This window comes from Chelonia mydas, chromosome 14 (genome assembly GCF_015237465.2).
Source record: "Chelonia mydas isolate rCheMyd1 chromosome 14, rCheMyd1.pri.v2, whole genome shotgun sequence".
Classification (NCBI taxonomy): domain Eukaryota; kingdom Metazoa; phylum Chordata; order Testudines; family Cheloniidae; genus Chelonia; species Chelonia mydas.
This window is the reverse complement of record NC_051254.2, coordinates 43860410-43873028: the sequence shown is the minus strand read 5'-3', so window position 1 is coordinate 43873028 and position 12619 is coordinate 43860410. Positions and strand designations below refer to the sequence as shown.

Below are 12619 nucleotides of genomic sequence, written 5' to 3'. Positions count from 1 at the left end.
ACTGGTAGCCCCCCTTTCCTGGGTCGTCTGCCCCTCGTCCAGCTGAGACCCTACCCAGTTAACCCTGGGTAGGTTGGGTCTGCTCAGTTTGTCCCTGAGCCCGGGGCACTGGGCCCGTACGTGGCCTCTCTGGCCACAGTGATAGCAGCTCAGGTCACGTTGGTCCCCTCGAGCGGGTCGGAGGGGCCCGACACCAGGCGCTCCCCTTTGGAGGGGGTTCTCCCTATTTCCCCGCTGGGCGGCCCCATGGTGACTCTCTCTCTGCATCGGGGGGGGCCTGTTCTTTTGGGATTCCTCCCGGCTACCCCCTGACCGACTGTTCACAAACTCGTCGGCCAGCTGCCCTGCGTGCTGGGGGTTCGCGAGCTTTTTGTCCACCAGCCACAGCCTCAGGTCGGAAGGGCACTGTTCATACAGGTGCTCCAGTACGATTAGGTCCAGCAGGTCCTCTTTAGTTTGGGCCCCCGCTGCCCACTTGCGGGCATATCCCTGCATCCTGTTGACCAGTTGTAGGTAGGTGGCCTCAGGCGTTTTACGCTGACTCCGGAACCTTCTCCGGTACATCTCGGGGGTCAGCCCAAACTCACGGAGCAGGGCCTGTTTGAACAGTTCATAGTCCCCTGCCTCTGCCCCTGTCATCCGGCTGTACACCTCCACGGCTTTGGGGTCTGGTAAGGGGGTGAGGAACTGGAGCCTGTCTGCAGGGTCAACCCTGTGCATCTCGCAGGCATTCTCAAAGGCCGTCAGGAAGCTATCGATGTCCTCCCCCTCCTTCCGCTGGGCCAGGAAGCACTTATCAAAGCTCCTTGCAGTCTTGGGTCCCCCCTCACTCACCGCAGCCGGGGTCCCACTGCTCCTCAGCCTGGCCAGCTCCAGTTCATGCTGCCTTTGTTTCTCCTTCTCCTGACGCTCCCTCTCCTTCTCCTGACGCTCCCTCTCCTTCTCCTCCTGCTCATGTTGACGTTGTTTCTCCTTCTCCTCCTGCTCATGTTGACGTTGTTTCTCCTCATGTTGACGTTGTTTTTCATGATCCTCCAGCTCCCTCATTTTCCTCTCCCTCTCCCATTCCAGCCGCATCCGCTCCAGGGATGGGGAGCTCCGCCGGGAGGATCCCCTGCTGGCTGCTGGGGTCAGGGTGCCCTCGGTATTCGCTGGGCTTCCCCCAACCCCTCCCCCAGGCATAGGTAGGAAGGGTCTCGGGGTGTCCTGGGCAGCAGTCTGACCCCTCCCAGCCTGGTCAGGCCCCAGGGCCCACGCTGCATCCCCCGGGCGGCTTCCCTCAGGGACAGGGATCGGGTCGTCCAAGCGATCCCTCTCTTCCAACTGGGCAATCAGCTGTTCCTTGGTGGACCTCCCAATGCGCAGCCCCCTCTGCCTGCACAGCTCCACCAGGTCGCTCTTAAGGCGTTTAGCGTACATCTCCCGGCTGGCCACTCGCAGGCCGGGCAGCTTTCCACGGTTTCCAGGAAAAGCCCCTAGTGTGCCAGTCCTTCTTGAGGTCACCACCTCTTTGCCAGGGTCGAGCTGCAGACTCCTCCGCCCCTGGGACCGCTTGCTGCAATCCCCCGGGGGACCCTGTTACTGCAAAAGTCCTTCTCTCTGGTCACACACTCCCAGGGGTTAACCGCCCCCTGGAACTGTCTCTCTCTGAATCTTCAGCACACCTGGTCCCCGTCAATCCCCCTTCGTTTTACTGTTCCCCAGTCACTTACTGCAGGAAGCGCCGTTCACGGGGTGCAGTAGATCCCACCGCTGCCACCAGTTGTCACGGAGTGTGGGGGGAGTCCAGGCCCTGCACCCCTCTTCCTGGGATTCACTGAGACTCTCAGCCAGCCAGTAAAACAGAAGGTTTATTGGACAACAGGAACACAGTCCAAAACAGAGCTTGTGGGTACACCCAGGACCCCTCAGTCAAGTCCTTCTGGGGGAGCAGGGAGCTTAGACCCCAGCCCTGGGGTTCCCTGTGTTCCTCCACCCAGCCCCAAACTGAAAACTAAACCCACCCAGCCGGTTCCCTGCTGCAGCCTCCGTCCACATTCCTGGGCAGAGGTGTTACCTCCCCCTCCCCCTCCCGGCTCAGGTGACAGGCTCTCAGGTCTCCCGTCCCCAGGGCACATTCCCAGGTCAACACTCCCCCCTCCCTGCTGCTTCACATCGTCACATCCCGTGCCTGGGACGTGCTGGGCCCAGTTCCTGATCACGGCTGACCTCACTAACGGGCATTGGCCTCAGATACCCGGCTCCAGTCGGCATTTACCCCCGCACTGGGGCTCTTGCAGTTCCTGGTCCTGTCGTTTGGGCTGGAGGGGGCCCCAGCTCCCTTCCAGCGGCCGGTAGCTCTGGTGTGGGGTGAGCTGGGGAGTGTCCCCCGGCGTGGCTAGAGGGTGTTTGTATGTTAGTCAGACCTGGGACAAGCCCGTGACTCGCGTCAGGTGGGGGCTGCGAGGCATTCAGACCCCAGCCCTGCCTGGGAAGGGGGAGCAGGGCAAGGTGGGGCTGGCAGAAGTGGGGGATCTTGGCCATGGAGGGGGGAGGGGGCTGCATGAAACCGGAGCCTGCAAAAGTGGAGGCGGCTGAGACCCATCCCCAACCAAGGGAGCTGGTACCGGCCGTCAGCGGCTGGCAGGGGATTGCCGGAGACTGTCCCTCGCTGTGGTACCCGCCCGCCCCGTCACTGGCCTGTGTGAGCCGGGGCAGCCAGACAAGGGAGTCCGGTCTAACGGGGTCCACGGGTCGGCTGGGAACAGGGGGCAGCCCTGAGCACAGACCCAGCTCTGGGGGGCCGCAACTGTGACAAGCCGGTTGTGGGTTTCACAGCCGCCTCTGTCGGGCTGCACTGCTGCTGTGAAGCCATGAACAGGGGAGACCCCCCCCCGCCCCCACACACCCCCGGGGCCGGATCTGAGCAAGACATTGCTTCCCTGAGAGAACTAGGGGACAACAGGCAATGAACATCTAGTCCAGGTCCTGGCCCTCTGCAAAGTACAGCCTGTCTGTCCTGGAGACGTCGCCCTGTCTGTACCGACCCCTCGCTGGCCCGTGGGCTAAGGCCAGGGGACTGCCATGGAGCCTGGTGCCCCTCGCGAACGGTGTGGGGGTGAGCCATGCTACAGGGACTGCAGCTCTCCCAGCTGGTGCCTGGCCAGGCCGTGTGTCACGGCGTGAGGGGGAGTCAGGGCCCCGCACCCCCACTTCCTGCAATTCACCGTGACTCTCAGCCAGCCAGGAGAACAGACGGTTTATTAGAGGACAGGAACACGGTCCAAACCGGAGCTTGTAGGTACAGACAACAGCACCCCTCAGTCAAGTCCTTCTGGGGGGTAGGGAGCTTAGACCCCAGCCTTGGGGTTCCCTCCATTTCCCCAGCCAGCCCAAAACTGAAAAACCCCCTCCAGCTGTCTCTCCCAGCCTCCCCCCAGCTCCTCCTCCAGCCTTTGTCTAGTTTCCCGGGCAGACGGTGTCACCTGGCCCCAGCCCCCCTCCTGGCTCAGGTGACAGGCTCGGGTATCCTCCCTCCAGTAAAGTCACGCCCTGCTCTCCCATCCCCAATGCAGACAGTCCCAGTAAAACTAGACAACACTCCCCGGTCAATCCACCCCGCTCCCTACTGCGTCACCCCATGAGCCATGGATTCCCCGAGCCTGCCAGTCGGGCAGCCTGGGTCCCTGACTTCTTCTCGAGGAAGGTGATATCACAGCCCGGGCGGTGTCTGTGCGGCCCACGCTGGTTACGCCCATGAAGGGTTTGTGGATCACTGCGAGCCAGGGATTGATCTGCTCCATGGCGGGGGGTGTGACGAAGTGGGGGGTTTTCTTGGTTTTTCCTTGGTTTTGTCAATGGTTTGGATGCAGAGGGGGTGGGACTCAGTTTCCCTGGGTGTTACGGGTTTAACGAGGTGACGGGAGAGGGAGTTTGTGGGGACACAGGACCGGCGAGGGAACTTGGGACCCCAGCCAATGGCCTGGAGAATGGAGACCCCAGCGCCTGGTGACCTGGGGACCCGGAGGCCCAGCTCGGGAGTCCCAGCCGGTTCTGGCCAGTGGGACGACAATGGGCTGCAGGGAGAGGACCCCGGTGACCTGACCAGCCGGTTCCAGCCAGAGGGGGCCCGGGCGACCCTGTTCGCCTGGAGAGAAGACAATGGCCGGGGTGTGGGGGGGGGCCTGGGGCAGGTGATAGCAGATGCCCAGCTGGGAAGCAGGGGGGTTCTGGGCTGGAGGAGGGAGCAGGCAGAGCCCCCCAGATGCAGGGGAGACTGGGATGCGCTGGGCTGAGGGAGGCCAGGCCTGAGGCCCAGAGAGTTTCCTGTGCTGGGTTCAGACGCTCAATAACCCCTCCTGTTTTACGCTGGTGGAGAGTCGCTCCGGTCTAGAGAACAGGGGGGCATCATCCCCTTCGGGGGGTGGAGGCCCCGGGAGTCCAGAGCGAGGGGACTCTCTGAGGGGGCCCACGGCAGAGACAGGCGTGCTGAGGCTCAGAGCAGTGCGGCTCCAGGAGGTGGAGGGGCTGGACCCCCGAGAGAGAGTGGACCCCCGGGAGAAGGGCTGTCGCACTGAAGGGGGTTCCCCGCACGGACCGCACGGGGCCAAGAGTGGGCACGACCTGGGAGTCCGTGACGGGGGGTCACCCCCGGTCCCCAGGCACTAACAGCAGCGTGGGGTGATCACTGCAGTGCCTGGGACTGTGACCAGCGCAGAGACGTACCCCTCTGCCCAGGGTGGGTCGCCCAGACTGGCAGGGCTGGGCCAGAGGAGAGGTGAGGGCCACAGAACGAACCGGGGCTAGAGAGACGGCGGTTAACAGGCTTGGGGCCTTGCTTTGGATCCAGCGACAGACGGGGCTTTGGTCCTGGGGCCCTAATTCTGGCTGCCAGGTGGGGAAGAGCCTGGGCCCATCTGACGCCCCGTGTGGGAGAAGGGCGATTCCTGCTGCTCAGGGAGCGGTTTCGTCTGGTTTTTATCTGGTCGCTGTGATGAGAGTCGCTGTCTCGGCTGAGCGCGAGCCAGCTGGGAATCGGTGTCCCAAGTACACTGGGTCGGGGCTACGGCCCAGCTTTGGATCAGGCTCTGGGAGGCCCCGTCAGACCAGGGGGCCAGACCTCTGGGGTCTCACTCTGCTGCCAGGGTGAGCCCCACGGCTTCACCGCCTCCTTAGGCTGGACATCTGGGCCTGCAGCCCCCTGCTCCCCCGTGAGCTCGTCAGCCAGCCCCACTGAGACAGACCCTGGGGGAGACCTGGCCACTCTGCGGGGATCAGTGCCCTGGCCCAGCGTTTGCAGGGACACGCAGACGGTGCTGTCAGAACAGAGGGGTTTATTAGCCAGGCGGCCCCAGCACAGGGAGGCCTGTGGGGCGCCCAGAGGCAGGAGGGTCACAGCCTGGCCCACGGTCAGCCCAGCGCCCAGCCCGGCTGCAGGGAACCCCTGGGTTCAAGCTCCGTCTGTCTCTCCTCCTTCGGCAGACGCCAGATGGGAGCCCCGACTCCACCCAGCTCCTCTCCCCCCATCACCCCTTGTGACGAAGCGGGACTGTTGTTAATGTTTCCTTTGAATAGTGTGGGGGTGCCTCAGTTTCCCCTAGGCAGTTCTTAAGTATCTAGGTGGTGGGGTAAGGGTGTATGATCATTGCAGAGCCCTAGAGGACAGGTGGGTGCAGGGGTCTGGACACAGAGAATGGCCGACACCCTGTTTCCTGGCCACTGATGGCCTGGGCCCTTCCCCCCTGCAAGGTGAGAGCTAAAGGGTTGGAGAAAAGGAATCTGGTGCCCTCCTGGTCCGGGAAAGGGACAAAGCCCAGAGGAGGGGGGCTGGAGGGAGTTTCAGTTTGGGGCTGGCTGGGACATGGAGTGAAGGGCAGACATGGTTGTCTGACTCACTGCCCCCCAAAATGGACCCAGCTGAGGAGTCCAGTTCTCTGCACCTACAAGCTCTGTGTTAGACCATGTTCCTGTCGTCTAATAAACCTTCTGTTTCCCCGGCTGGCTGAGAGTCCCATCTGACTGCAGAGTTGGGGGGCAGGACCCTCTGGCTGCCCCAGGACCCCGCCTGGGCGGACTCGCTGTGGGAAGCGCACGGAGGGGCAGAGGATGCTGAATGCTCCGAGATCAGACCCAGGAAGGTGGAAGCTGGGTGAGCTGTGTGTCCTGCAGACAGTCTGCTCCCAGAGAGGAGACTTCCCCAGAGTCCTGCCCGGCTACATGGGGAGCAGTTCCAGAGCAACGCCCAGGGACTCCGTGACACCCCTCCCAGCCCTTTTCTCTCCAGCTGGGGTGCTGGGTGCTGAGTGTGTCAATGTCCTGACCACTGGATCTGCCATTCTCAGGTGCTCCACTGATCTAGGGCCTATGGCCCAGGCAGCTGGGTGATACCCACACCTGTGGCTCCTAGCCTGCCCTGAGAGCAGACAGTCCTTCACCACACTGGGTAACAGTGCAGCACATGGGGGAAACTGAGGAACACACAGGACTCATAAAAACATCACAGAAAATTCCCTTGTTGTCACACTTGGTAACTGCCAGCAAACACTGGAGCTCAGAGCCGACCCCCCTGAGACAGGTCTGGGATTCTCTGCCAGGGACGGGGCTCCGGGGTGGCTGGGGAGTGAATCTCTGGGCCCCGGGTGGTGAGGGGCTGTGACTCCCTGGGGGAAGGGGGGTTGGAATGCTGGGTAATAATTGCCCCCACCCCGTGTGCTGCCCCACTGCTGAGCCCCTGGGGCTGGGGGTGTCAGGCTGGTCCCTGCAGCCCAGGCTTGGGACAGGAGCATCTCTCCAGTTGCCTCTCCCCTGGGAAAGGGATTTGGGGGCCCCCTCCCCGCTCTCCCCATCCCTGCGCAAGGAGCCTATCCAGCCTGGGAACAAACCCGCAGCCTCCCCCAGAAATCACCCCCCTCTCAGAGCCGCCCCGTGGGCTCCTGCCCCCTCCCCCCAATCAGATCCGGCCCCTGCCCCGTGCCCAGCCTGGCTCAGTTGTGTGTTCGCACTGTGCCAACGGGCGCTAGATGGATCCCAGTGGGGTCAGACTGTGTGAAATGCTCGTGAGGGCTGAGGGCTGTCTGCGTTAGTCTCCCCCAGAACGGGGGGTCCCAGGCTATCAGGGGACAGGGAAGGGTTTGCTCTGAATCAGTGAATCCAGGCAGGAGAGACGAGTCACCGAGCGTGAAACACCAGAGTGCTCAGGCTGGGTTCTCTCCACCCGGCCCAGCAACAGACGCCCCAGGGTGAGTCTGCACTGCGGCTCATGTCAGCGTAATTTGTGTCCCCCTGGTGTTGTGGGGCGTGCACAGCAATACAAATTTGGCCGCTTTGGAGGGGCCCTTTCTGTGCCCCCCGTGCCTGGAGGAGTTGGCTCTCCCCCCCGCCCCCCTGGCAGCCAGAGGAGCTGGATCTCCCCCAGCGGCTCCAGGGCTTGAGGAACTGTCGTCTCCCGCTCTGGGGCTGGGGGAGTTCTGTGCCTGCGCTGATTGGCGGGGGTGCCCCTGCTCGACCCCCCCCCCCCCCCCGGCGCACGCCCCTGTGTGAATAAACCACCTCCCGGAGTGACGTAAGTGACAGGGACACAAGCACGCGTGGGCCCAGCGCTGCCGGCAGAGAGCGTCCCCCCCACTCCCATGCCGCGCGCAGAGATGGGTTATTGGGCCAAGGGGAGATCTCCCTCCCAGCGGCGTAAAGCGTCTTCACCAGACGCGCTGCAGCAGCCCTGGGCGTGCGGACAAGCCCAACGCCCCAGGTGGGCCCTTGGGGGGCCTCAGAGGACACAGGACTTGGTTGAGGGCCCCCCCCACACCCCCATGAAGGGGAGAGGTGCAGGAGCGCTCCTCCCACCAGCTTGAACATGGGCAGGAAGGGCATGAAAACCCCCGTCCAGGAGAAGTCCCTCGCTGGACGCGGCGTGGATGGAAAGGGGCAGGAATGACCAGGCACCAGATCCCCTGGCTGTGCCCCGGTCAGCCCCACAGCAGACACAGCGCTTGCTTCTGACAGGAGTTCCTGCGACCTTTGGGGCCCTAGGGCTGTAACTCCCTGGTGTGTGTGTGGGACCTGCTGTAACCTTGTAAAGAAATCCCAGTGCTTGGTCTCCGTTAACAAGTCTTTACTGAGGTTATTGCAGGATTGGCTACAAGCGTTGTCTGTGGAGTGGGACCGAAGGTGCTACTGCCCTGGGGAAAGCGACTGGTCCTTTGGGACAGGGAAAGACCCGAATATCGCTGTGATTTGTGGGGGAAGGGATGATTGATCGATCAGAAGGGCAGGCTGGCCGGGGTGGCCAGACAGATGGGAGAGCCCAAGGGGACTGTCTGTGGCTCTGCAGTGACATCGTTACAGGGCCTGCGGAGTTCACACCTGATACTTTGGTGAAATCTCAGTACAGAACTCAGCCAATTTGGGGTTGGTGCCCCGGGTACTAACTGTGCCCTGAGATTGGTACCCACACTCGTGAGCCACTGCAGACAGCGTGACAGGGTCGCCCCAGGGCCCTGCGGGGACTGAGGGGCAGGGACGGGTCCCCAGGCGGGGGCAGCGCGGGCTGGAGCCGGGTAGAGCGCGGGGAGCAGATGGAGACGAGAAGGGACCGGCCCCAGGTTCTGCATTCTCCAGGCTGGGCGAGGGGCTGGGAGAGACGGACGGAAACTCCTGCCCGCCGGAGGATCCGACGCCCAGGATCTAACTCAGGAGCCCTGCAGGGAGAGAGGAGAGAAATCAGCCCCTGGCCGTGGGGCTAGCGGGAGCGAAGGGGGATTTTCTCTGCCACGCCCCAGGGTGTGCCCAGGGACTCTGCCCAGCAGCCGCAGGGCTGGGCGATGCTCGGCAGGACCCAGGACCCTCTGCCCCCGGGAGCAGCTCGGGGATCGGCCTGAACGGGGACCGAGGGAGCTGCAGACTCCTCCTCCATGGTGCCAGCGCCCCATTGCCCAGCTGCCCCGGGGCTGAGCCAGGCGAGTGTCATGGGCTGAGGGGCAGAAGCAGCAGCCCCACGGGTGTCCCAGGCAGCCTGTGGTCAGTGTGGGGGGAGGCGGGTTTAACGGGGGAGGGGGATTGAAATTACCTGCAGGTTGGGGAACAGGGCGCCCTGAAAAACAAAGAGAAACATGGTCAAAGCCCTGGGCAAGGGGAGCTGGATCCTGGGGGTCAGAGCTCCAACCCCTGCCCCACAGCATGGAACGCCCCTCACTAGGACCCCAGCCCCCCAGATTTCCCTGAGCCCCCCCAGACCCACATCCCGCCAGACACACCCTGGTGCCTCGTCCCTGCCTGGAGCCATTCACCTTTCTTATTCTTCAGGTAGATGAGGAGTCCTGGCGCCAGGAAGATCAGCCCCAGCACGAAGCCCCCGATGCCCGTCAGCATCTTGCTCCTGGCAGAGTCAGATTGCGCCTCTGAAACAGGGACACGGAACGGGCCGGGTCAGAGCCACGGCCTCCGGGCCGGGCTCCCATCTGCGCCAGTGACCAGCGCCAGCCGGGGCAGAGCCAGGGGCCAGAGCCCGCAGGATCAGCTGTGGGACAATCTGCCCCATGTCAGGGCTCCTCCTGGTCTGTGATTGTCAGAAATCGGCTCAGACCCTGCAGCCAGCGTGCGGTCTGATATCCCTGCCCATTGTCAGCACAAACTCGTCTAGCCAGGGTCGTCCCTAGGGGGGTGCGGGGCCCATGGGGGGAAGTGACAGATTCGTCTCTCTTCCGGGAGCGATCACGCTGGCCAATCGCACCGGCCCGCACGGCCCAGAGCGGTTACCCTGATTCGCCCTACCCAAGGGACAGCTCTGAGTCTAGCCCTGGATAGTCTGTGACACACAGAAATAGCCCGTCTCTGTGTGAACCTTGCTCTGTTCTTGGGCTCAGTTATATCCTGTGGCAGTGAGTTCCACAGGCTAATTACACAGTGTGTGGGAAACATCCTTCCTTTTACCAGGTGTGAATTTGCCCCCTTTCCATTCCACTGAGTGTCCCCTTGTTCTGGAGAAGGGAGATCACAGCACAAGACCAGTCATAATTATGGAGACTTTTCTCCTTTCCCAGCCCTGTCACTGCCTGTCATAAACATACAGCTAAGGGTAGCATAAAATCCCTCCTTTACCTGTAAGGGGTTAATCAGTTCAATTAACCTAGTTGGCACCTGACCAGAAGGACCCATGGGGAAAGAAAATACTTTCAAATCTGAGGGGAGGTTTTCTTTGTGCTCTTTGTTTTGTTCCCTCTTGGGACAAAGAAAAAAACCAAGCAGGTAACCCAGCTCCTACTGAAATGATACATCTAAAATTACAAAAATTGTAAGTAATAGCAAGAAAATGTGTTAAATTATCTTTTGTTTTAGGTTGTAATTTTTCCCTATGCTAAGAGGGATGTTTATTTCTGTTTTTGTAACTTTGAAGTTGAGCCTAGAGGGGAATCCTCTGTGTTTTAAATCTTTTTATTACCCTGTAAAATTACCTTCCATCCTGATTTTACAGAGGTGCTTCTTTTACTTTTTTCTTTATAATAACGTTCTTCTTTTAAGAACCTAATTGATTTGAGTGTCCTAAACATAAAGGGTCTGGTCTGTACTTTTATTAAAGACAATTGGTTGGTAGATTATTCTCAAGCCTCCCCAGGAAAGGGGGTGAAGGGGCTTGGGGGGACATTTTGGGGAAACAGGAACTCCAAGTGGTCCTTTTCCTGAATCTTTGTCTAACTCACTTGGTGGTGGCAGCGATACCGTCCAAGGACAAGGAAGAATTTGTGCCTTGGGGAAGTTTTAACCTAAGCTGGTAAAATATAAGCTTAGGGGGTCTTTCATGTGGGTCCCCACATCTGCACCCCAGAGTTCAGAGTGGGGACGGAACCCTGACATGGTGGCAGCGTGGTGGGATCATTTTGAACCAGAAGCACAGACCTGAGGATATTAAAAGGACATTTTTTTTTCTTTTGTGCTTGAAAACCAGGGAGGTTGTTGTTTTTTTAGCTGAGAGCAGCTGGAGGTTTTTTTCTCTGCCTGAGGGCAGAGTAGTTAAGTTCCTGCAAGGGAATTGAGAAGCTTTTTATTTTTCTTTCTTTCTAGCTCTCAGGTTAGGCTAGGCTAAGCGCAGGAAGGCTGGGATGACGGAAAGTGAGGTCCAAAAGAAACTAGAATTAGCCAGATAGGAAGCTGAAGAGAGACAGAAAGAACATGAAAGACAAATGGCCTTAAAGCGCTTGAAGTTGGACGCGGAGGAGAGGAAGGAGGCAAAACGCTTGGAGGCAGAAACAGCCAGGGAGGAGGCTGCCCATAAAAGAGATCTGGAGTTAAAAGACAAAAAAATACAGGCCCAGATTGAGGCTCAGAAGGATGAACTGGCTGTTATGGAGTTGAAAAGACAGAACCCTTCAGCAGCTGGCTCCACTTCCCCAAAAATCCACAAATGGGAGTGACTATGTCCACAGTATGATGAATCCAGTGATATTACTGAATATGTCTTAACCTTTGAGAGACTGTGCACCCTCCATGCAATTCCTAAAGATCACAAGATGACCACATTGGTAGCAAAATTAACTGGAAGAGCTCTGGACATATTCAACAAAATGCCTATTAAGGATGCTTCTGACTATGGTAAATTTAAGGATTTGGTTTTGAAACAATTTTAAATTCCACCTGAAACTTACAGAGTAAAATTTAGAGCCCTTAAGAGAGGGGCTGGACTAAGTAATGTGGCGTATGTAAACCCGATAAAGGATCTGTTAGATAAATGGGTCAAAGGAAGGGGTGTAACTAGCTCTGAAGGAATGTGTGATTTGGTTGTACAGGAGCAGTTCCTGACTATGACCAATGATGATGTAAAACAGTGTTGATGGGATAAAAAAATAAACTCAGCAGAAAGTCGTGCTTCTTATGCTGATCAATACGAGCAGTCCCAGACCGCCAGAGAGGCGGGGCAAATCGGAACAAAACGGGTGGCGGTACCAGAGAGGAACAGCCCTGGTCGCAGTTTGGTGGATACCAGAAGGGACACCCTGAGACCACACCATAACACTGGGGGCAGCCCAAGGCCCCACCTACACCCCAAGGAAAACCCGAGACCCCTTATCGTCCCACCACATCATTCTCCAGCAACCCACCTCGCCCCAGTGACCCGTCAGCTGGGCGATGTTTTAAATGTAACGAGCTGGGGCATGTAAAGGCCAACTGCCCCAAGAACCCCAACAGATTACAGTTCATTGCACCTGGGACACCCCAAAGGTCCTCAGGCCCAGATGCCTCCCAGATACCCTCAGAGCGAAGGGAAACTGTGAGTGTAGGCGGGAAGAAAGTTACCGCGTGGAGGGATACTGGAGCACAGGTGTCAGCTGTCCACCAATCCTTAGTGGACCCCAACTTCATCAACCCAGAGGTCCAAGTGACGATTCAACCCTTCAAGTCCATCTCTTTCGATTTGCCTACAGCCAAGTTGCCTGTCCAGTACGAGGGCTGGTCAGGAATGTGGACTTTTGCAGTCTGTGATGATTATCCCATTTCCATGCTGCTGCGGGAAGACTTGGCCCACCATGTGAAGCTAGCCCAGAGGGTGGGAATGGTCACCCGCAGCCAGGCTAAGCCAGCTTCCACACCTCTCCCTGTTTCTGGGCCTTCCACCACGGCCCCGTCTGTGCTACCAGAGACCCAGACTGAG

At 59.5% G+C, this 12619-nt stretch overlaps 2 protein-coding genes across 3 annotated transcripts in view; one reads left to right on the top strand and one right to left on the bottom strand.

Moving 5' to 3' along the window:
• Nucleotides 1-12619, top strand: part of LOC102929303 (HLA class II histocompatibility antigen, DR alpha chain) — a 56311-nt gene that overhangs the window by 31530 nt on the left and 12162 nt on the right. The window lies entirely within an intron of this gene.
• The window catches only part of LOC114018492 (HLA class II histocompatibility antigen, DR beta 5 chain), a 161702-nt gene that overhangs the window by 142531 nt on the left and 6552 nt on the right, over nucleotides 1-12619 (bottom strand). The window contains exons 4-6 of one of the 2 annotated variants that reach the window (XM_037913759.2): nucleotides 9264-9374; nucleotides 9044-9067; nucleotides 8073-8675 (exon numbers count right to left, since the gene is read on the bottom strand). The exons of the other annotated variant lie outside the window; for it this stretch is intronic. Coding sequence (XP_037769687.1) covers nucleotides 8662-8675; nucleotides 9044-9067; nucleotides 9264-9374 — 149 coding nt within the window. The 3' untranslated portion in view covers nucleotides 8073-8661. Of the gene's footprint in view, nucleotides 1-8072; nucleotides 8676-9043; nucleotides 9068-9263; nucleotides 9375-12619 lie in introns of those variants that run through there. 2 annotated transcript variants of the gene reach the window in all.